This window comes from Molothrus ater, chromosome 19 (assembly GCF_012460135.2).
Source record: "Molothrus ater isolate BHLD 08-10-18 breed brown headed cowbird chromosome 19, BPBGC_Mater_1.1, whole genome shotgun sequence".
In the NCBI taxonomy this organism is placed as follows: domain Eukaryota; kingdom Metazoa; phylum Chordata; class Aves; order Passeriformes; family Icteridae; genus Molothrus; species Molothrus ater.
Window position 1 is genome coordinate 5950653 of NC_050496.2, and position 16877 is coordinate 5967529.

At 55.0% G+C, this 16877-nt stretch overlaps 1 protein-coding gene across 2 annotated transcripts; it reads left to right on the forward strand.

The window, feature by feature from the left end:
* The first annotated feature begins 99 nt into the window (after positions 1-99).
* Positions 100-10849, forward strand: SPATA20 (spermatogenesis associated 20). 2 transcript variants are annotated; one of them, XM_036394734.2, is made up of 16 exons: positions 100-131; positions 1066-1203; positions 1292-1356; positions 1711-1865; positions 2070-2213; positions 2461-2662; positions 2761-2891; positions 2972-3076; positions 3580-3654; positions 3866-4078; positions 4235-4427; positions 5162-5330; positions 5745-5953; positions 6064-6263; positions 6384-6464; positions 10138-10849. In XM_036394734.2, the coding sequence occupies exons 1-16, from the start codon at positions 100-102 to the stop codon at positions 10306-10308; spliced, it is 2283 nt and encodes a 760-aa protein (XP_036250627.1). In that variant the 3' UTR covers positions 10309-10849. The 2 variants fall into 2 exon arrangements, with proteins under 2 accessions (XP_036250627.1, XP_054372858.1); XM_054516883.1 differs by lacking the exons at positions 100-131; positions 2070-2213 and having other exon boundaries at positions 265-1203.
* Positions 10850-16877: the final 6028 nt, after the last annotated feature.

Sequence of the window (16877 nt, forward strand, 5' to 3'; positions counted from 1 at the left end):
CGAGGCTGCGCCTCAGGGGCCGGGCGGTGACGGAGGAGGGCGGTGGCACCGGGGGCGCGGCTGGGCCGGTAACGGGGCGGGGCCCGGGGAGCTGCCGCCATGTTGGGGGCGCCGCTGCGCTGCGCCCGCAGGTACCGGAGGGGCCGGGGGGGCGGGTCCGGCCTGGGTGCGGTCCCGCTAGCGCCGCTGCGCCATCACCGCGTCCCCGCCACTCCGCGAATCCTCCCCGCACTTCTCCCGTGCCCCCCGCGTCCTCGCTGCAGCACCTGCGTCCCCTGAATTCTCCTGCAACGTCCTGTACCCCTTCTGCATTTCCTCTAGATTCTCCCTGCACCTTCCTGAGTCCCTCGTATAGCCTTTTCGCAGCCGGATGGTTTTCCTGCCTTCCCCCATATCCCCCTGTATCCTCCCTAAATCTTCCTCTCACTACCACAGCTCCTGCAGGACTTTACATACTCTGTATCCCTGTTCTGCACTCCTTTCCCACCTCCTGCATCCCAGCCCTGCATCTCTCCTGCATCCCCATACCCAAACCCCGCATCTACCCAGCAACAGAGGAATCTCCCTGCCCCCCATTCCCCTCACCATAAAGAGCCTGTGTCCCCCCTGCCCACATCCACTCCACGAGAGGGGATTTTCCTTTCTGAGGGGGTGTTCTCCCGGCGGACACGCAGGTCAAGTCCCGCAGATGCTGTTCTTCCATTTACAGCTGTTGAGTGTGCCCCCAAAGTGTGCTGGTGGGAGGGGCAGCTCTGGGAATGGCCTTCACCCCACCATGGGTGGGGTGTGCCAAACTGGAGAACAAGCTCCTCTGAGCCTCCAGTGAGTGGGAAGGACTTGTAACGTCCTAGGGGGGATTGGGGTGGACTGAGCCCCAGCAGAGCTACCTGGGGCTGAGACTGTTTCCCTTGGCATGGGGAGCGAATAGTGGAGAGCAGCACCCTGTCCTGGGGCACAGCAGGACCTGGGGTGGTGGTGCTGATGCTCTGGTCTGTCATGGCTCTGTCCAGAGGCTGAGCTTTGTTGTGGTGAGCAGGGAACCCCTGAGCCTGTTTGGTGTCACAGGCACACATTTCTAACGGGGATCGCAGCCATGGCCACGGTGGGGACACCCAGCTCCCCCAGCGTCCCTCGTCACACCAACCGCCTGATTAATGAAAAGTCCCCATACCTCCTGCAGCATGCCCACAACCCTGTGGATTGGTAAGAGCAATGGGGAGCCTTTCCCCTTCCCCCTCATCCTCTTGTCCTTGTGCTCATGGGGCTGAGGGACTCTTGTCTTCCCCCACAGGTACCCTTGGGGTCAGGAAGCATTTGATAAAGCAAAGACAGAAAACAAGCTGATATTCCTGTCAGGTAACCAGAAACAAGGCATATTTCATGTCCCCATGTGTTGGTCAGTAGATGATCACAAAAGCTGAGCTGCATCCTGACCTGGTGTGTGATTAGCCATGTAGGTATGGATGACCACCAAGCAAGAGAGTACCATGTGCTGGAGTAGCTCTCTCTGAAAATGGGCTGCATGCAGGACCAGAGTCCTTGGCCAGCTCTCTTTTAAGAGCTGGAAAGTTCAGGAGACTCTTCTCCATTTCTTGTCCAGGAAGGCAGCAGCTCTTGCCCATAGCAGGGGTCCCCATCTCTGTTCTCCCCATCACCTGTTTCCTGCTCCCTGCAAAGGACCATTCCTCACCCGTCTAAGCTTGTTTGCAGTTGGCTACTCCACCTGCCACTGGTGCCATGTCATGGAGGAGGAGTCCTTCAAGAGCAAGGAGATTGGGGAGATCATGAATGAGCACTTTGTATGCATCAAAGTGGATCGTGAGGAGCGGCCAGATGTGGACAAAGTATACATGACCTTCGTGCAGGTGAGGGAGGCACGGGCAGGGCCCAGGAGGCTTTGACTGGTTCATTGTCATGTTCCTCAGGCAAGCAGAACCAGTATATGGGGTGGGTCTCAACACTGGACAGAAGCATACATCTCTCTTTGAGTGAGGCTCTTGTATGTGCTGGAAGGGCACAGAGCAGGTGCCTCTTGCGTGACCTTGGTGCACATGCATTTTGTCTTTCAGGCCACCAGTGGTGGAGGTGGTTGGCCCATGAGTGTCTGGCTGACCCCAGACCTCAAGCCCTTTGCTGGGGGGACGTATTTCCCTCCTGAGGATGGAGTTCATCGTGTTGGTTTTCGGACAGTGCTGCTCCGGATCGCAGAGCAGGTGTGGGGCAGGAATGGTATAGCAGACAGGGCTGAACCAAAGGGAGCACAGGGAAATTGGTCTGGGCTTGAAGGGTAACTGAGTTAGGAGATTTAGTTCTGAGGAAGAGTAACCCAGAGAACCAGCCAGAGCTTTGGCTTGGTTAGAAGTGGGTTTGAGCTGATTTGGGGAGGGTGATTGAGAACTGGAGGTGTGGTTTGGACTGGTGCAAGGCAAGAAGAACTATCTCTTTCCCATTGCATCTTAGTGGAAGGAGAACAAAGATGCCCTGTTGGAGAGCAGCCAGAGGATTCTGGAAGCATTGCGACACACATCAGAGATCCGTGTGCAAGGCCAGGAGTCACCCCCACCAGCCAAAGAGGTGATGGACACCTGTTTCCAGCAGCTCTCCAGATCCTATGATGAGGATTATGGTGGATTTTCCAAATCCCCCAAGTTCCCCACCCCAGGTCAGTCTGGTCTCTTCTGCTGAGACCTGCTGTGAGGCAGACAGCAGCGTGGGGGCAGAGCCCACCCCACAGCCTCCCGTTATCTCCCTCTGTTTCAGTGAATTTGAATTTCCTGTTCACATACTGGGCCCTGCACCAAACAACTCCAGAAGGTGCCCGTGCACTGAAGATGGCTCTGCACACCCTCAAGATGATGGCCCATGGGGGCCTCCATGACCACATTGGTCAGGTAGGAGTAAATCTTTGGGGGTAAGCCCCTGTCATGGCCAGGAGGTGTGAGTTGGAGACGTCTTCACATACTCTCTGCAGGGGTTTCACCGCTACTCCACTGACCAGCACTGGCATGTTCCTCACTTTGAGAAGATGCTCTATGACCAGGGGCAGCTGGCAGCCATGTACAGCAAAGCCTTCCAGGTATAGCTTTGGCATCCCTCTGTGTGGCTCCCACTCCTGCAGGCTGCAAGGACTGGCCTGGTTTGGGGAACAGCTTCAAACCCTCTTTCCCAAGATACTCCCCATCCCACGGGCATGGAGCAATCCAATGCTCCCCTTCATCTCCTGTTGTTTATCCAGAAGTGCTGCACAAATGTGTGACAGTGTAGCCCTGGGGCTTTGAGCATAATGGGGGAAGAAACAGCCTTTGGGCTGGTTTTTGCAAGTCAGCAGACAATGCTGCTGCCTCTGACCTTGGTGTAACTCCAGCATTACTCTCCACTGCCCTTTGTAGATATGCAGTACTCACTGATAGTAGATTTCTATTGAAGGTCTTACTCTGAATCCATCCTTCATTTAAAATCCTTGGACTTTCAAATGCTCCTTTGCCAACTCTTCAAATTGAAATCTCTCTCCATATCTTGCTGTGTCTCTTGCCCCCTCCCACCCCTGTAACACTGATGTCCATGCTGTGTCTCACACAGATCTCTGGTGATGAATTCTTTGCTGATATTGTCCGAGACATTTTACTCTACGTCTCGCGTGACCTGAGTGACCAGGTAGGCTCTTCCCTGAACTGACCCAAAGTGAGCTACTTACCCTACCCTGGGATGTGGCTTGGGGCTGTTCTTTCCTCCCTTCCATCCTAGTTGAGCACAGTCTGGAGCACTACTGAGGCTCATTAGCCAGACTGCCAGCCCTGCAATGCTGGGGAGCTGGCTGAAAGTGTTGTCCTGGAGCTGGAGGATCTCTCTGTTGCACTTTTCCCAGGCAGGAGGTTTCTATAGTGCAGAAGATGCAGATTCCTACCCAACCACCACATCTACAGAGAAGCGAGAAGGAGCTTTCTGTGTGTGGACAGCCAAGGAGCTCTGGGCTCTCCTCCCCGACCCTGTCGAGGGGGCCGCAGAAGGGACAACCTTGGGAGATGTCTTCATGCACCACTATGGAGTGGAAGAGGCTGGCAACGTGGACCCCATGAAGGTGAGGGAGAGCAAAGACTTGCCTAGTGTCAGGAGCACTGATGAGGGACCTGCATCCATTGGCATGGAGGGATGGCAGAGCAGCCCCAAAACACTCAGAGTCTAACACCTCCCAAGTCTGATGGCATTTCTAGAACATGTCTCCCTCTCCCTCCAGGACCCCCATCAGGAGCTGAAGGGAAAGAACGTCCTCATTGCCCGCTGCCCCCCGGAGCTGACGGCAGCCCGATTTGGGCTGGAGCCAGGCCGGCTGAGTGCCCTGCTGCAAGAATGCCAACAGAGACTGTCCTCAGCCCGGGCACAGCGGCCACGGCCACACCTGGACACCAAGATGCTGGCAGCATGGAATGGTGAGGGGTGGCTCTGCTCTGAGGACATGCCTTGGCTGGACCCCCACCAGGGCATGGTAGCAGTGGGTCCTGCTGGGACTGAGAAGCTCCCACAGAGGCACTGGGTAGGCTGTGATCGGGACCTGTGATCAGGGGCTGTGTGGAAGCTGCCCCACACCTGCAAGCCTTGGGAGCATGAGGATTCTGCTCTGGCTTTATTTCCTTCCCCAGCTGCCAGCAGAGAGCAGCAGAACTCTTCCCCTGGCTCAGTTCAGCTCCTCTGGCTGGGCTGTGGGGAAGAGGTCTGAGTTGGGGACCCAGGACCCTGGTAGGTACAGAGCCAATCCCTACTGCTGCATGGGTGAGGGATCACAGCACTGTGTTTGTCTGGGGGTCCTGCCTCAGGGAATCACTTGCAGGGCTCCCACCTCTGTTCCCAGCAGTAAATTCCTGAGTGTTTGGGTCTGGAGCTGGCATGGACTGGAGTTACCCTGCAAACTGGAATAGTCTTGAGCCCTGTATCTGCCCACAAGTGAGGGCTCAGCTCTTGCTGGCCTTACAGTACTCTGCCTATCTCTTTGGTGACAGTGAGTGACTTCATTAATGATTGGAACTGAGCAGAAGAGCTAAGACCTGACCTGCTGCCATCATGGAGGATGAGCTTCACATTGAGCCTCCTTCAGAGAACTGACACTGACCCTCTCACCAGTTCCATGTGCCCCCCCTGACCTGTCCTGCTGTCTCTGCCTCTGCAGGGCTGATGATCTCAGGCTTTGCCCAGGCTGGGGCTACCCTGGCCGAGCAGGGATATGTGAGCAGGGCTGCACAGGCAGCTGCCTTCCTGAGGACACACCTTTTCGACCCTGACAGCGGGAGGCTGCTTCGGAGCTGCTACCGGGGCAAGCACAACTCAGTGGAGCAGAGGTGAGTATCAGAAACTCCACAGACTTGACTGGCCACCTGCAGGTGCTGCCCAGACCCCCAGCAGTCCCTGTCCTCTCTTCCAGGCAGGACCGAACTGGGAGGGAGGGAGGCTGTTTGTTTTGTATAGAGCTTCAGTGCAGTTTAGGAAGGATTAGTGTCCCCCAGCCAGTGAGGAAGAATTGAAGTCAAAACCTTTCCTGTTCCTCATCTTTCATGCTGGCAAGTGTCTTCCCCTACCTTCTCCTTCTGTACGGAACCCTGGGGCTGAGTTGTGTGATGGCCACAGCCATTGCTTTGCTTGGTGGCATCTCTTGGGTATCAGAGACCAGTAAGCAGGGCTTTGCTGGGTTGGAGAACATTTCTAACTTGCTCAGTTAAGAGATTCTGATTTTCCTTCCCTGTGTGCCACTACAGTGCTGTGCCCATCCAGGGCTTCCTGGAGGACTATGTCTTTGTCATCCAGGCACTCTTTGACTTGTATGAAGCCTCGCTAGAGCAGGGCTGGCTGGAGTGGGCCCTTCATCTCCAGCACATGCAAGACAAACTCTTCTGGGACCCTAAAGGCTTTGCTTATTTCTCCACTGAGGCCAGCGATCCCTCTCTGCTCCTGCGTCTCAAGGATGGTGAGCTCAGGGACCTGGCAATGTGTTCCGTGGATTGTGGTGTGGGAGGATGGGGCTGATGGCCGATGATGGTGAGGCACTGGGCTGATGGCAGATGTTGTCCTTTGCAGACCAAGATGGAGCAGAGCCCACCCCTAACTCTATCGCTGTCACAAACCTTCTCCGAGCAGCTTGTTACTCTGGTCATATGGACTGGGTGGAAAAAGCTGGCAAGATCTTGGCTGCCTTCTCAGAGAGGCTACAGAAGATCCCGATAACCCTCCCAGAGATGGTCCGAGCCACCGCTGTCTTCCATCACACCCTCAAACAGGTATGGGCTGGGGCTCATTGTCCCCTGCAGGACCTGCTGTAGGAAGTGGGGCTGGCAATGGCATGGGTGCAGTCACAGCTCTGTTTTCTCCCTCCTGCCATCCACCCTCCCCCTGGACAGGTTGTCATCTGTGGGGACCCTCAAGGAGAAGACACCAAAGAGATGCTGCATTGTGTCCGCTCTGTCTTCAGCCCAAACAAGGTAGAGGTGCTCCCTGCCTGCCAGCCCTTCTCTGGTCTTTGCTGTCTGCACTGCTGGTGTTTCATCCCTTCTCTCAGTGCAGCTGTTGCACCCATCCTCCTCTGTTCTGCCTCTTTTCTGGGAAGCATCCCGTCCTTTTCATTTCTGAGCACAGCCACAGGGCCATGGCTGAGCCCTGTGCACTCTTCTCCCTGCACAGAGCATGGGCAGCCCAGCCTAGAAGTGGCTGCAGCAGTGGTTGTTACTGCTGTTGGCTGTTTACACTGCTCTCACTGTGAAGCCCAGTGCATTCCCAAGGGGAAACCTTTCATTCCTGTGTGAATGTGTCCTGCCTAGTGTGGATGTGTCATGTCCTGTGCAGACCCAGTTAGTATCTGGGTCACCTACTGCCTGGAGACACCCTTGCATCCTTGGAAGGGATGAGGCAGTGCCTCACTCCAATTCTGGGTACCACCAACTGGGAGAGGCTGGCTTTTCCCAAAGCTCTTCTCCCATTCAGCAGCTGTTGCTGTGTATTGGGGTTCCTGCCTGACTCTGCTTGTCTTCATCTCTGCTTTGGGATGTATCAGTGCATCCCACAGAGGGGCTGGAGTTGTTGGCTGCATCTGGAACTGGCAGGGAAGGGCAGCACAGCAGCTGGTGCCCATCAGCTTTGGTGGCCAGTGTCCCTGCCTTGGGAATGATGGCTTTGACCTCAGCAAAGCTGTGGAGCTGAGGGAAATAGGACTGGGCTGTGAGCGAGGGAGCTCGGTGTTTGGATTGGATTCATCCCTGGCCATTGGGCCCTGGTGCCAGGGACTGGCATGTTCAGTCTCAGTGTCTGGGGAGCTGAGGCCAAAGCACCACTTTGCCTCTGTAATCCCAGCTAGGATGAACTGGGGAGGGCTGAGCCATCAGCACAGAATCCTCTGCTCTGTACTCTTGTTAGCTCAGCCCACAGGGGTATCACCCCTAACCTTCTGCCCAGTGATGTTTGATGTCAGCATTGGAGGAGGAGGGACACGTTCCAGGGACACGAGTGGGGCATACAGCTCTCTGTCCTTCCTCTGCCATCACCCATCCAGCAGCGCTCTTGTTCCATGCAGGTCCCTATTTTGTGTGCGAGGCCTCTATTCCCACACTCGACCTCTGTCCCTTTGAAGGATTACACTGGCTGACCCAGTTTGCAGGAACAGGAGCCCAGCACCACTGTTAATAACCCTCTGCCCACAGCTGTTCAACCCTTGGTCCCCTGAGCCCACACTGGCAGTTCTGGGGTCTTGAGCAGAACAAATAGCACAGCCATATCCTCCTCTCCCCTGCAGTATGGCTCCCTCCTGCAAAGCTGGTAACAAGCCTGGCTGGTAGGGATGCTCCTTTCCCAGGGGAGTATCTTTCTCCTTCAAGCTTTTGCATTCCTTGGGGAAGGGAGGAGATGAGGGCTGGGTATTCTGCATGGATATTTCCATGGGGGAGTGAAGCCATGGTCATGCCTGCCAGGGCTGCTTGCAGGGGACCTATGCTTTGAGGGGCATGTGAGAGGCTGTAGCTGGAAGCTGGCAGCAGGCAGGGTGGGAGTCTAGCTCTGTTTGCCCCTTGTGTGTTCCTCATGTTGTGATGATGGGATGGAGCCAAAGCTGTTCCAGCTTGGGTTTATTTCCTGGAAGAAGAATTGTGGCAGGAGGGTAGAGCTCTCCCCCAGAGGAGCATAGCCCTGTGGAAACGTATCTCCCCTTCCCCAAGCATGAGTGTGCAGGAGTGGTAGGAGCATGATCTCTGGCAGTAGCAATGGCTCCTCCCCTTGCAGAAGTGTTGGGAGGAAGGGAGGAGAATCCCACTTCTCAGAGAGTTGCACTACCTTTGGGAGCAGCCCACTGCCTCCCAACAGCCGTCCCTCTTTCCATGCTGCATCACACAGAAATGAGCATGCTCCTGTTCCCACCTGCCTCCATCCCCCTCCAGCTGCTCCTCAGATCTCCTTCCCTGCCACGGGAAGCTGCCCTAAGCAGAGCAGCCCTGGGTCACCTGCTCCAGGGACATGGCTGATTTGGGAATTGGCTTTGCCAAGGAGTTGGGGGAACATCCCTGTTCCCTTGCGTCCCCATTCCCTTTGTGCCAGCAGGGTGCCGGGGGCCAGGCTTGTGTGCAGGAACACAATTAATTAGGTTGTTTCAGTAATTAATTCCTTACAAATCTCACCCTGAAATCCTTGCTGTAACAAGATGCTAATGATAGAATTGCATTGAGGTTGTGATTTTAAATGGACCCTGGGTCTGGAGTAGCCCTTTGCTGCAGGCAGCTCTTTGGGGATGCAAGTAGGGGTGATGCTGATAGCTGTTCCTGTGAGTGTCCTGGTGCTGGGAGGGTTGGTTCCCTGCTCTGGGGCTGGATCCCAGCTGCTGGTATAGATCCCTGCCCTGTTAATGGTCTTTAGGGTAATTATAAAGGATCCCATTATCTCCTCGGCTGCAGAGCACTCACCTGCCACTTGTCTTCATCCTGGCCCTGTGAGAGGACCTTGGGGAGCTTGTGAGAAAAAGGAATAATGAATTTCAGATTGGACATGAATTGGTAATTAATCACTCCTGGAATTAATTCCAGACAAAGGCAAAGGGGGAGGAGATTGGGGGGAGCAAGAGGCAGGCAGGGAGACAGGCTGAGCCAGAGCTGGGTCAAGCAGATGTGGGGTGATGGTGGATAGAACAGGACTGCAGCAACCACTATCCAGGGCAGGGACTTGGGGATGTGGTGCCTTCCCTGGAGACACAAGGGTGTGGGCAGCCCCTGCCAGGCATGAGTGAGGCTGTGTGGGTGTCTCTGGATGCCAGTGCTGGGTCTTCTGCGGGCTCTGGTGTAGAGGATGCTGCGTGCCAGGAGAGCAGTGCCATGGTGGGAGATGTGTGTGCTGTGAGAGGCAGCATTTGGTGTCAGCATCCCTTGGTGGCATTGGCATGAGTAATAGGGACATGTTGCGAGTGTGTCCATGCTCAGCAGACACATGCAGGGCTTGGATTGGGGCGGGCAAGGGACAGCTGTGTGCTCCAGCAGCAGGATGTTCCCTCTGTGCCTTGGGAAGGACAGGCTTTTGCTCACCCTTTGCATCTGTGTCGGCATGAGGCTCGCTGCCAGCTCCTGGCCTTTCTCCTGATTAGCCTGTAAGCCCCGAGGCTTTAACAAACATTTTCCCTTTCAGAAAAGCTAATTATCCTGGCAGCCCAGTCATCACCTCTGGCTGATGCTGCTGTGTGAAGTGGGAGAGCCCCTGACCCAGTGCTCATTGCTGCCTGAGTTTTTCTGGGAGGTGTGGGTAGGGCAGGAGGAACTGGGCTGCAGGTTAGATGGGGCAATGCTGCAGCTGTTTCTGGGGCTGTTCTTTGGCTGGGTAGATGTCCCCAAGGAGCTGGCTAGGCTGGGATGTGCCAATCCCTGTGCTTCATCCTGGCTGCCAAGTGTTTGGCGTGGTTAGGCTGCCACATCTCCATCATGCTTTTTCCTGCACTGGCATTATAGGGTGTGACCACTGTGGGACCATGGCAGAGGGCTGGAGCGGATCCTTGAGCTGCCCATCCCCTCTCCATTTTGAGAGAGTGTGGCGGGGGGACACTGCCAGCCCTCAACATGTCAGTGGGGCAGAAGGACCAGCTGGCTGGTGCTGCCTGTGCTCTCTGGCTCTTACAGCTCCTTCTCTGGACAGGTGCTGATGGTCGCAGATGGAGACAGCGCTGGGTTCCTCTACCGCCAGCTGCCTTTCCTTGCGTCCCTGGAGAGGAAGGATGGGAAAGCCACTGCCTATATCTGCAGCAACTTCACCTGCTCCTTGCCTGTCACCTCTGTCCAGGAGCTGCGTGGGATGCTCAGCCCGTGAGCCCCTCAGTCATGCTGCCCATGGGAAGGCAAGAGTGGGACAGACAGGCACGGGAACACGGGAGAACCTCATACTAGAGGCAACCTGAGCACCATCCCAGATGGTTTCTAGCAGTGCAGTGGGGCTGTGCCCTTCCCCACCTGCAGCAGGTCGGGGTCTGCTTGCATTGTTGCTTCAGCAGTGTCTCAGCACAACTGACTGTGGTCCTGGGTCCTGTTTTTGGTATGTCCAGGAGACACCCATGGAGGAGCATCTCCTGCCTCTGTATTCATGCTTGCTTCTCACCTCTTCTTGCTGAGGAAAAGAAAACCAAATTAAATATAAATCCAGTGTTAATGGAGAAGTCAGATGGGAACACTGTTAGGGTTCCTATAGCAACCCAGGGTAACACTGTCAAAAGCACCTGGATGACTTGGGAGTCAAGCGCTCTTAAAAGTGTTACTGGCTACAACAGCTGTGGTATTTTTCCGTTTCAGAGGAGATTGTAACTTACATTAACTGAATATATAGTGCATGGAAAAAACCTGCTGATTACAACTGATGTAAAGTTTATTCTCTCTTTCCTCCCCTCCTTCCTTCCTTGTCCTCCCTGCTTCCAAATGGGTGAGTACCAGATTTTCAGCATCCCTCTGACACCCTGGGCTCCCCCAGCACGGTACCTCACACCCCAGCTGGCTGGGTGCTGTCATCTGGCAGCAAATGGCACTGCCCACTGGCTTTCTAGTGGGTTGTGCCAGGGTTTGGGAGTAACTAGCCAGGAGAAATGCCTTTGAAGTCAAATTGGAATTTTGCACTTCATCTGAGTGGAGGGGTTTTGTTTTCTCTCCTCTCTTGGTTTTAAAAGCCTGAAGTGTTTCTGGAAATCCAGCTGAAAATTGCTGGTTTGGCAGATGTCCGCCTACTTTCTTCTGGGGTTTTTTGCCATCTTTTTTTTTTTTTTTTAACTTGGCACCTCTGCTGTGGGGATTGATTTGACACCCGTCCTCAGAAGTGCTCAGAGTGAGTTGGTTTGTGTCTGCTGGGAGAGCATCCTCGGAGAGCAGGGCTGGTGCTGAGTGCCTGTGGGGATGCCCACATAGATGCCACAATGGCAGTTGTCCCCGAGGTGGCACAGGGCTAGGGTGACATTTTGGTGCCCACCAGCCCCTTTTGGCACAGACACAGGGTGCTTTCCTCCCATACTGTGTTACTTGTTGGTGTCTCTGTAAGCAGCCCCCAGGCAGAGCTGTGCTGTGAACCTCTGTCAGGATGAATTGGCTTCACCTCTCAGTAAAACAAAACAAAACAAAAAAGAATGAGAAGTTCTTTGTGATGAATAACTGTTGTTGTGGCACCTCTGTCCTCCCAGTGCCTTTGCCTTGCTGCTGTCCCTGGGTGCTGGTGGCCATGTCCTATGCTTCCCACACTCTGCCTGTCCATGGAGCCACCCCTGGGCTTTATGGCCTTAGCAGGGAGTGGCTTCACTTGAGTTCTACTGCATCTCCCCTTCTGGACCCCTTGGTACCCCTTGGCCAGACTCTCAGCTGGGGCACCCAGGGGTGCTGCTCCTCATTGGTGGCTACAGTGGTTAAACCCTCCCAGTAGTGCTTCCTGTCCTTTCCTGTCACCAGCCTTCTGATTTCTTGGCAAATGCTGTTTTGCTGCAAGGGTTGTTTTCTGGGGCAATTACCGGGAGACAGGGCTGGTGGGTGCTGCCCAACCTACCCAGGCCCTCAGGAGGATGATGGAGTGGGATCTCTGTGCTCAGGGGTCCTGTGCCACTTCCCAGTGTCTGTTGTCCTGATCCCTCCCTTTGGTGGCAGATGCAGAGGCTTTCTCTAACAGTGCAGAGGCTCAGGGTGGCTGGAGGCAGCATCCTGTGCTCCCCCGCTCCTCTCCAGCTGCAGAGCTGTCAAAAAAGCTCTCCAAAAACACATCAGATAACTGATGTGCTGGTTTTTCCCCACAAACACTTGGGTTTGCCATCAGCCTGCTGCAGATGCACAGGGGGACTTCCTCCTGCCCAGGGCTCTGGGCTCACCTGGGAGCCTCAGCAGTCAGGGATGGGGAGAAACAGGTTTTCCCCTTGGCATCTTTTTTATATAAACACCTGCTTTAACATTTAAAACTTACACTGGGGGATGTGCAGGGCACCCCATTGCTCAGACCACCAAGGCAGATGGGAGGCCTGACACCCACAATGTCCCTTTGGGGGGTCTGAGACACATGGGGGTGATGGGGAGGCAGCATAAGCAGCCACCCTTACTGCGCTAATGAGGCTTTCCCTCTAATTAATATTCCCTGGAAAACTCAGCGCTGATTCTGGATCTCTCAGCTTTTATCTCCTGTGGCATTGAAGTGACATCAATGGGAAATGGGCTTTGAAAGCTGTTTGTTGTGGGGGATGTTGCATCTGTGGGAGAAGGGGAATGGAGAAGGGAGTCCTAATCCTGGATCCTGCTCCAGTGTCAATATCCCCCTCCAAAACATATGTGGGGGTGCAATTTGCAATGCCTTTGAGAAGGTAGATTGGGCAAAATAATGAGGTTTCCTAAGCTGAGCACACAGTTAATTCATACATTAGCACCCACGTCTGGCACAGCTGAGCACCCCATTGCCACACACCTGGATAGCCAAGTAGCACCTGAGCACTGATCTGCTTATGCCTGAGTGGACAATTAACTCCTGCCTGAGGGTTATTTTGGGCATGAAGAGGCAGGTTTTGGTAGCTGGGGGCTGCTGCAGGAGGAGGTTTGGAAGTGCTGCTCAGTGGTTGCTCTGAAAGTGATTAAAAGGCTTCATAATGCTCCAAAATATCAGGGGAACCTATGACAGGCAGGTGCAGAGGGGGCAGGAGATGTGGGGCTGGTATGAGGAGTCCCTCCAAAGCTAATCCTGTATTGTTGAGCCCAGTTACTCCAGTATTCACCCAGAGAGAATTTGCAGCCAGCAAGCTGCCGTGGTGAATCCCTTGAGTTCCAGCCTCCTCTCCTGGGTAATTTGGGGTGCTTGCTGCAGTCCCCTTGCAGCAGGATGTGGGTGGGGGTTGCACCAACCCTCCTCTGGCATCCCATGGAGCATCTGCAGGCAGTGGAGGGGGCTGGGGGACTCAGCAGCTCCTACTACCCTTCCCTGCTTCAGCATTTGCCTTGCACAGATGTTCACACTATCCAGCTCCAAGTAATTCCAATGATCCTGACAAGTGAATTTGCAGCTGAGGCTGGCTGACGCTTGCTCAAAACATGCTTCTTTCTTTTTAAACTGACCTTCTGTGCAGATTGGTGCCATGGACCAAGTGGACATAGCCAGGCTGTGCTGTGAGGATTCTGTGGGGGTGTCCCCTGTGGCTCAGCTGCTGCTTTAGTTTCCCCTCCCACAAAAGCGTGTCCTGGCCATTTCTATCCAAACCCTACACCACCTCTGCATGGCCCTGGAGCATGTGCCCTGCCTGGACACTCCCAGATCCCCTGTGTGCTCCAGAGCTGTGCAGAGCAACTTGCAGCTCTCCCCAGCTTTTGCAGGTGCACTGGCCAAGGCATTTTGGGGACTGTCATCCCCATGTAATGCTCAGCTGCTCTGAACAGGCTCTGCACCCACAGGCCAATGCTTAGAACCAGTTTACCACTCAGAAATCTCCCGTTCCTGCCTGGCAGCTGCAGCAATCCCACCCATTACTCAAGGGACTGCCGGCCTTGGCTACTGCTGGGAAGGCAGGGAGGAGTGGGGAGGGATGGCTGAAGGCTCTGTGGCATAGCAGGAGGACATCAGCACCAATTAAGGGTTATGCGATGGACACTTGGCCATTGCAGGCCAGGGCAGGGGTGCACATGGCCATTAATCCTCCTTTATTATAGTTTTGGTATTTACTGACTGTGGTAACTGTTGCATTAAATCAAAATTAAATGTTTATTTTGATTTTACAAAAGGATTGAGGAGGATGTCCAGGGCGGAAGGTGTAGGTCTGTGGGTGCCTGGGTAGGGGAGGGGGTTTTGGGGGTGTACAAAGGAATCAGAACTGCAGTGGAGGGATGACCTTGCCATCAGTGTGGGGACATCCCCAGGTGCTCTGCCAGGCTGTCAGTCCAGGTGAGGTGACAGTGGCATCTCCACTGCCTTTGGTGCTTTGTGAGCTGCTAAATTAGAGGCTAGAGATGCTGAGGGCTCCCAGGGACCCTGGGCTGCTAATCAAAGGGGAACAGGCTTTGCTTTCCATCTGAGGTTTTATCCAAGACTCCAGGAGGGCTGAGGCTGCTCCTCTCCCCATGACCGGGTGGAATTAACTCCTTGTGGGCTGCAGCCTGGCAGGAGCAAGTAGCAATATTTTATGGTGTCACCTGAGACTAAAACCCACAGGAATTCTGAGGACTCGGGAAATCCAGAGCTGGAAGGCAATGCCTGGGCTTTGGGGTCAAATGTCCTGCTGGAATAGCAGCTCCCAGCCATAGTTTCTGACTGCAGCATGGATGTCCTGAGACAACTTCCCTGGTGTCTCTGGGCTGGCTTGTTTGGGGTGGAGGAGAAACCTGAATGTCTCTGTGTGACCCAGCACTCTCCTCCCTGTCCCTAACACCCATGAATCTGGGACAGGCAGAGCTGGGCTTGCTGCAATTACCCATGGATTAACGGCAGCTAATTTAGTTTGAGTCACAGAAGCTAAACTGGATCGATATGGGGTGAAGAGTATAAAGGAGGAATCAATAGGTATGCAGAAATCGGGCCGCACATCCCTGTGGGATGACGCTTTTGGGGCTGGGGCAGCGGTGCTGCCTGAGTGAGGTGGTGGTGCTGGGAGGGGGCGCCGGGGACATGGGAACGGGTGGCAGGCGGTGCCCGGGGCGATGCAGGCCAGCACGGCAGAACTGCGACTCAGCACAAGGCTTTCATCAGCTTTGTGCAGCTCAGCAGAGCGGAGGCCGCCGTGGCAGGCCCAGCTGCGGTTCTGCGGGCTCCGAGGCGCAGCTGTGAGGGGCCGGGGCCGGGGCCGGGGCCGGGGCCGGGGCCGGGGCCGGGGCCGGGGCCGGGGCCGGGGCCGGGGCCGGGGCCGGGGCGCCCCCACTCTCCTGGGGACGTCACGGCCGCCGAGAAACTGGTTGGATGTTCAACCGCGATATGGATACGAGCTGGCTTGGGCCACGTGCAAGGTGTGCACCAACCAGGCATCCTCACAGCGGGATGGAAACTGGGGATGTCCCAGTGACCTCTGGGTTTCTATGCTCCTGTGGCCGCCAGTGAGGACTTGGTCTGTCTCCCTCGTGTTACCTTCTGGCCTGGCAGCAGCCATGAGGCAGGGTCCTTTTTCATAGCTGACGGCTCATAAATATTTATATCAGCCTATTAAAAATGGCCACTTCATCCCAAATTAGTCACGGGGTCCTGGATAGAGGCAGGGTGCTGGGTGCAGTGGCACTGATGTCACCCCCAACTCTCTGGTCAGATGACAGTGGCATGGCCTCTCGGCTGAGATGGGATGGAGCAAGGGATCCCTGTCCCTCCAGGGCTGCATGAGCAGTTCTCAAGTCTTGCCTTTGGACTGGACCCTGCTCTCTCATGCAACTCTCTCATCCCTCCTGGGAGCCTCCTCAGGGTGCTAACAGCGCCCAGATTTCTACCGCTCTTGGCTCATCTTCCTCACCATCTTCTGCTTTAAAACATAATTTAGTGGCTGTAAATGAGGTCTCCATCAACTGCTGAGAGCTGTGGGAGCTGCTACCCCCACCACGTGCTGGGGATGTGCTGCCGCTGGGATGCAGCCAAAGCAGGTGTGTTTACCTCCCAGAAAAGAAAGGAAATCCATGTTTTGGTGAACAAATAGAAATTAAAAGGCAAAAAGATGGAGATAAAGTTATTTCCCATCTCCTAAGGGGTTGGCAGGGATAATAAAGAGAAAAATCTAATTTAGAAAGACTCTACAAAGACAGAAGTGCTGGAGGCGTCTTAGCTGTAGTGTGAAGCTGCAGCCTGAGCATCAATGGAGCAAACCCATGGGGATGGGATGTGGCCTGGCAAGAGTAGGTGTCCCCATAGTGTTTGGAAACCCTTCAGCCCATGAGCAGGCTTGGCCAGGGGCTAAACTCTGGCCGGGGAAGGGTTCTTGCTTTGCTTTCTGTGGCCAGTTCTGGCGAGGACCTCAGGGAGGGCCCAGTCTGGGAGGCAGGATGAGGAGGAGGAGAACCCTGTGCTGGGAGCAGGCAGGCAGAGGCAGTGAGGCAGAGCAAAAGGAGACAAGAGGCAAAATTAGGAGACAATTAGGCTGGAAACACACCCCAGGGAGGGAAAGCACTGAGCATGGCTGGGTTAACCCAGGTCAGTGCAGGGCAGAGGTTCAGTGTCACCATCTCTGTGACTGCAGTGCTTTGGCAGGGCCCCCAGAGGGGAGTGGGGTGGAGGGGACTGCAAGGGCCTGGTGTCCTTTGAGGCTTGCAGATTGGAGAATCACAGGCAAAAAACCTCTCTAGGAAGGTGCTGTTCTCTCTCCACCCCACCTCCCAATCCTCCTGTCTGCCATGCTGCTCTGGGCTCCCCCATCACATGCTAATGAAGGTCCTGGATACTGCCACTAATGAAGGGCCTTGCTTTGATCACCACCACAG